The sequence below is a fragment of the Sinocyclocheilus anshuiensis genome, unplaced genomic scaffold, assembly GCF_001515605.1.
Source record: "Sinocyclocheilus anshuiensis isolate Anshui unplaced genomic scaffold, SAMN03320099.WGS_v1.1 scaffold967, whole genome shotgun sequence".
Lineage (NCBI taxonomy): Eukaryota > Metazoa > Chordata > Actinopteri > Cypriniformes > Cyprinidae > Sinocyclocheilus > Sinocyclocheilus anshuiensis.
Window position 1 is genome coordinate 487,614 of NW_015542427.1, and position 6,707 is coordinate 494,320.

At 39.2% G+C, this 6,707-nt stretch overlaps 1 protein-coding gene across 2 annotated transcripts in view; it reads right to left on the reverse strand.

Annotated features, from left to right (window-relative positions):
• LOC107693556 (protein NDRG3-like) overlaps positions 1-6,707 on the reverse strand; it is a 71,821-nt gene that overhangs the window by 39,731 nt on the left and 25,383 nt on the right. For both annotated transcript variants that reach the window (XM_016492997.1, XM_016492998.1), the window contains exon 2: positions 2,948-3,029. In XM_016492997.1, the coding sequence (XP_016348483.1) occupies positions 2,948-3,004 (57 nt within the window). In that variant the 5' untranslated portion in view covers positions 3,005-3,029. The remainder of the gene's footprint in view (positions 1-2,947; positions 3,030-6,707) is intronic.

The following is a 6,707-nucleotide window of genomic DNA, read 5'->3' on the forward strand; positions in this document are numbered from 1 at the left end:
CAAATAAGACAACGCTTGAATGCTGCCTGAACAAGAGACCTCCTTACTGAAGTGAAAGTGTTGACTGTCACTATCTCACGAACGCGCCGGCGGATCTCCACCAAATTCGGGGGATCCCATTCGGGGCAGCTCGAGCAGCCCTCTCGAACGCCACCCTCCCGAACGCCACCCTCCGCGTGTCGGTAGCCCCCCGGGATCGCTTGATTGGTCGGCGCCGGACCACGAATTTAACCACTCGTAACTCCCAAACCCCGGGGGCTATTGACCATATCGGCCGATAATATCGGCAAAACGATGTATCGGTCGGGCTCTAATTACGATGCTCAAGAAAAAAAAAACATGCAAACTTTTTTTTTGTTTTTGTTTAAAGCTTATTAAAGCTATTATTTCATAAGTCAGGCTTTACAGAGCCTTATTGAGCAAACATAAGGAAGTATGCATACTTTATATAGTACACACACATAATTAAGCTCTTGTTCTTGAATAACAGCAGCTCATTTCAGGCTTGGTTTGATGCTGGTGATATCAGTGGCTGTGAGATTAGGACCCGATGACATTATACATCATCTCTGATCTCATTGCTCCGGTACAGCTCAGTATCCAAGGGTAACCGGACCGGAGACAGGCGCCTTGAGGAGTCAGTGAGAAAACTGGAGTGTTGGGGTGAGATGTAGTTAAAGATAGAGAGGAGGAAGCACTGGCGTTCACTAAGGATGTCATAATTCTCAATATAATATTGAACCGTTCTGTACGACACCCATGGCTCAATACGTGATTGGGAATTGTAGTTTTTCGGTTTTGAGTTTAAAACATTTCTGTGCATTTTATTTATCTCCGAATTGGCTCTGTTTATGTGTCCGTGAATTCACATGCAGAGATGAGGAAACGCCTCCCCACTTATAACGTGCATTTGAAAAGGCAACACACGCCAAACATCTGCCCTTGTAATGACTTGCAATGAGAAGCGTTTCTAAACCTGTTGTCCAACAAAAGAGAGCATTATATGCTATGTGGATTACCAATGGATTATAAATATACTTAATTATTATGAAAATATTAGAGATGGCTTGAAGAACACAGGTAAACTTTACGTTGTCACAGTCGAGTCTTTATTGTCTTAATGTTTCATCATTCAAAACGTATCTACTTTCTTTTTATTCAGCATAGCTGGATGCTTTTGTACATATTAGGGATTTCCTGGAATGTTATCAGTTCTATTACTTCTGTGATGCACATGTGGAGTTTCTGAGCGGGGTTCCCTCTGGCTTCCAGTATGAATGAAATAGACATTACATGTATTTATAGCACTCAATGATGGCCAATTTTCGGTAAAAATAGGAAAACTAATACTTCACTCAAAAGAAATTTGAAGTAGATATGATTTTCTCCATGTTTTTCTCCAGTGTAAAGTATTTTTTTTGTTAATTTGTTTTAAAAAATGTTTTTTTTTTTTTTTTTAACCCACAATTCGCAAAAAAATGGATTAGTACATCATTACAGTCAGCACTGACTTATTGACCAACAGGGAACATGGCTCAGCATGCCAAATGCTCATGAACACAGAATTACAGTAAACAGGGCACACAGAGAGAGAGCGAGAAAGAAAGAAAGAGCAAGAGAGAAGAGAGAACAGATGTTTAACATCCCGCCTAATAACTGCCACCAAACCCCCATTGTCCTGATGAGCTCACCAAACCCGAATTCAGATGAGCTCATGTTTAATTCATGGTTTAATTCTCTGTGGCTATCCTAAAAGTCAATGCATGCAACTGTTTCAGTAAGGGCATTATGTAGGCTTATCTCACTCTTATAATGGCACTGGGTGAATTACTGAAGCTCGGTGGTACTGAAATAAAGGTTTTGTTTGTCCCCTGAGCTGCTCTCCATCCGTAATCAAATGTGCCGCTACATTTTAGGGCAGAACGCAAGCATGCAAATGCAGATATGAATGTTTGGCCAACACATTAAAAGCACATGGCCCCTTTGGGCATACTTGAAGAGATGAAACTGATTTTACTGCTGTAACGTGACTCATTTCGTAGTCAAACAGGATATTCAATGAGAAAAAACATGTAGGGTGACTTGACTTTATCCACTGGGACTTAATTGGATCATGAAAAGTGGGCGAACCCTACTAGAACGGGCCATCACAGCTTATATATTGCATATTAACGTTGAGAATACAATGCGTTTAGACACCTTTTGAAAGGCAACAGCTCACTGATACTAACGTTTGAAAGTTTACTGTAAGGGGACATCAGATGCAAAATTCCCTTTTACATGCTTGCATATACAGATGTGTCTTAGCAGTGTGTGGACACAACCACCGTACAATGATAAAAATCCATTCACTCCTTTTTTTTAATCCCCAAAAAACCTAAACAGTTTCAATTATCAAGCCGTTTTGATTTTCTGAGCAGTAAGACGTCATACTGCTCAAGCCCAGCCCACGGCCGCTGATGGTCCCGTATTAGCATATTTCCGCCCTCAGCCAGTTGTACGCTGTCTGTCATTTTCTCTGTGCTCGAGCAGCTGTAGCGACAACAATGTCTCATCAACAATGTAGGTGTTTTGTAGTTGGATTTAAAAGTGAACATAAAAGTCTTAATTTTCTCTCGATATCAGAGCCTCTGAGGATTATTTTATTTTAATATATTTTAAATTGTATATATTACAATATTACTGTTTTTAGTGATCAAATAAATGAAGCTTTGGTGAGCATAAGAGACATCTTTCAAAAACAAAAAATTAATAAAATTTTTAAAAAATGTTTTTTTTTTTTTTTTTAAACCACAAATCGCAAAAAAAACAAAACACTGATGTGCCAAGCCATCAGAACCGAACACCGTGGTTAAAAAACCAAGTATGTATTGAACCGTGGCCTAACTGTATTGTTGCATCCCTAGCGTTCACAATCAGATGCCTCTACAAATGTGTGCGAACTCACCTTGTCTGTCAAGAGGGGTTTGATCTCGGTCAACTGCACATCCTGTAACTCATCCATCCTCAAGCCTGACAGCTGCCTGTCACTACAGAGAGAGAGACAGGACAGAAATGGATTAGTACATCATTACAGTCAGCACTGACTTATTGACCAACAGGGAACATGGCTCAGCATGCCAAATGCTCATGAATACAGAATTACAGTAAACAGGGCACACAGAGAGAGAGCGAGAAAGAAAGAAAGAGCAAGAGAGAAGAGAGAACAGATGTTTAACATCCCGCCTAATAACTGCCACCAAACCCCCATTGTCCTGATGAGCTCACCAAACCCGAATTCAGATGAGCTCATGTTTAATTCATGGTTTAATTCTCTGTGGCTATCCTAAAAGTCAATGCATGCAACTGTTTCAGTAAGGGCATTATGTAGGCTTATCTCACTCTTATAATGGCACTGGGTGAATTACTGAAGCTCGGTGGTACTGAAATAAAGGTTTTGTTTGTCCCCTGAGCTGCTCTCCATCCGTAATCAAATGTGCCGCTACATTTTAGGGCAGAACGCAAGCATGCAAATGCAGATATGAATGTTTGGCCAACACATTAAAAGCACATGGCCCCTTTGGGCATACTTGAAGAGATGAAACTGATTTTACTGCTGTAACGTGACTCATTTCGTAGTCAAACAGGATATTCAATGAGAAAAAACATGTAGGGTGACTTGACTTTATCCACTGGGACTTAATTGGATCATGAAAAGTGGGCGAACCCTACTAGAACGGGCCATCACAGCTTATATATTGCATATTAACGTTGAGAATACAATGCGTTTAGACACCTTTTGAAAGGCAACAGCTCACTGATACTAACGTTTGAAAGTTTACTGTAAGGGGACATCAGATGCAAAATTCCCTTTTACATGCTTGCATATACAGATGTGTCTTAGCAGTGTGTGGACACAACCACCGTACAATGATAAAAATCCATTCACTCCTTTTTTTTAATCCCCAAAAAACCTAAACAGTTTCAATTATCAAGCCGTTTTGATTTTCTGAGCAGTAAGACGTCATACTGCTCAAGCCCAGCCCACGGCCGCTGATGGTCCCGTATTAGCATATTTCCGCCCTCAGCCAGTTGTACGCTGTCTGTCATTTTCTCTGTGCTCGAGCAGCTGTAGCGACAACAATGTCTCATCAACAATGTAGGTGTTTTGTAGTTGGATTTAAAAGTGAACATAAAAGTCTTAATTTTCTCTCGATATCAGAGCCTCTGAGGATTATTTTATTTTAATATATTTTAAATTGTATATATTACAATATTACTGTTTTTAGTGATCAAATAAATGAAGCTTTGGTGAGCATAAGAGACATCTTTCAAAAACAAAAAATTAATAAAATAAAATAAAATAAAAGTGTGGTATGTTTTTTTGGTAGTGGTCTTTTTTGATCTGAAACCACTCAAACACCTTCCCTTCTTGTAATACTGCTGTGCTTTGAGACAAAGGAAAGGACTTGCTGACACAAGATTGTATAACTGTTCTGTACACCTTGTGCTTCCCTGTTTAAAGGCTGTAGCCACCTGTAATGACTTGGCAATGGCATTCAGTAAAATCTCTCTGCTGCCCTAAATCACATACATGCCAGGTAATGTGAACTAATATTGCCTACAGCAAGTTCCCCTGGACCTAGACTGACTGTCTGTGGTGGTGAGGATGCGAGAGGAGATGAACAAAAGGATGTAAGGTGAACGCTGTGCCTCGGCTGGCATCCGCAGGAGGGCTGACAAGTGTTGACAAGGTCACAGTCAGAGACAGAAAGCCGTGTGTGTTAGATGGATTAATGGAGTTACTCAGAGGGAAAATGTCAATCTGCCACAGCGTGTAGGGTCACTGATCTGTCAAAAGACACAGTGAGACAAGAGACACAGTCTTATGCTTAAGTTTCTAAATGTTGCCCATGTTCTTCAGTGCTTTACCATTATGGCTTTCTGAGAACAGGATGAACACATCTAGCATATTCTCCTGAATCAATGGAGACAGAGTGTACTATTTTGGGAGGAAAGCTGCCAGATGAGCTTCTTCAGAGCTTCTCAAAGAACAATCAGAGCACTGACTGTTCTTATGTAACAAATCATTTTCTTGTGAAATGTAACATGATGTGCTCTTTTCATTTGAATATGAATGGCAGTGGGAGAGCTGGATGTGAACATTTCTGCTAGGGCTGGTCGGTATGATGATATATAAATCATGCTATTTTGTATACATCACAGTTAGGAGTGTGTGATATGTATCATCTCTGATAATTTCATCATTGTTTTAATGCTTGAGAATGCACGCTTTCACTGTGTGATGCAGCTTGATGTTGTTAAAGTCCCTGAAAATTAAGACATACAGAGCAGCACAATGTTTTTTATATATTTATATCAAATGATAAAGTGAAACAATATTACCAGCAGTTTTCAAAAATTTCTGAATTTATAAAACAGCTCAATAAGAGTAAAAATATAGTCAATATTTTTGTTTTTGCTTTATTTTGTCAACTAAAATTTCCAAATGAAACCTCAGCAGAACTGTTTTGCATCTCTGAGCCACCAACACATACTGCAGCAGTGCTTTATTACGGAATAAATCCACTATTTGAACAAATCAGTTCAATGAATGATTTAACCTCCTGGGGTCGACAGTTCCGGCGGCGGAACTTTTTGCAGATTTGAATGTTGACAGCGAAAAGAACTAAAATGCTCCTTCATACTTGATCGTACATATAAGAGTAATACAGCATTTAAATCTGTAAAGGGTCTACTTTTATTTGTGTACACTCACAATATCAACAAAACATTGTGCTTTTGCAAAATAAAGAAAATATACAGGGTGTGCTTTTAGCCGTCTCATTCTCCGCGCATATCTTTTTGAAACGCGTCACTAAAATGAACTGAAACTCAGCGAATATTTGACACACACACATGAGAGATATATCTATAGAAAGCTTAACATGTCTACTTTTAAATGAAGTAAGTCATGACAAAAACAAATATTATGTGACAAAGTAATCAGTATGAAACCAACGCGTTGTCAAGTCTTGGCCGTCACCCTCATTATCGCTAATGTGACCACGCCCACGCGCCGATCGCGCTTTTGATATTACAATCGTCCACGTGAGACGCGCGCATGTAAACGCCCACATCACAGCAAACAAAGCAGCGAGACTTTCCCTCTCAAGTTCATCTCGGCTACTTCGCCTCTGGAAGAAGACACGCTGAGAGAAATAAGCTTTGGATTTTCCTCAGAAGAACGCGCCGGCGTGATATTCAGTGGAGGATATAGTAAGTATTTTTTTATTTGCCTACTTGCATTAGTTGCTATTGTGTTACTGTGACATAACTTGTACATATTTTACTAGTTACTTTTTCCAAACCATGATTCCAGACTAAATGTACAATCAAGTGAAACATTATGAAGATTCATTCACTATATCTAATGTCTCACGATGCCAGGATGTTTTTTTTATGTTCTATAAAATAGACAGCAACAGTAATATGAGTTATAATGTAATTAAAAAAGTAGAAAAGTGTTCTGAAAACACTGGTTAGCTTGCAGTTTAGCGATCTCCACTTCAATATTCTATTCTCAGAAAAGTGTAATTCATCAAGTGTTCATTTATGAGAGAGAGGCTGTGTATGTATGGATTACCACCGTTTTGCCGTGTTTCTCTTTTAACAGTGAAGCTGTGGCCTTAATTCCTTTAGAAACAATGATGTTTCTAAAGGAATTA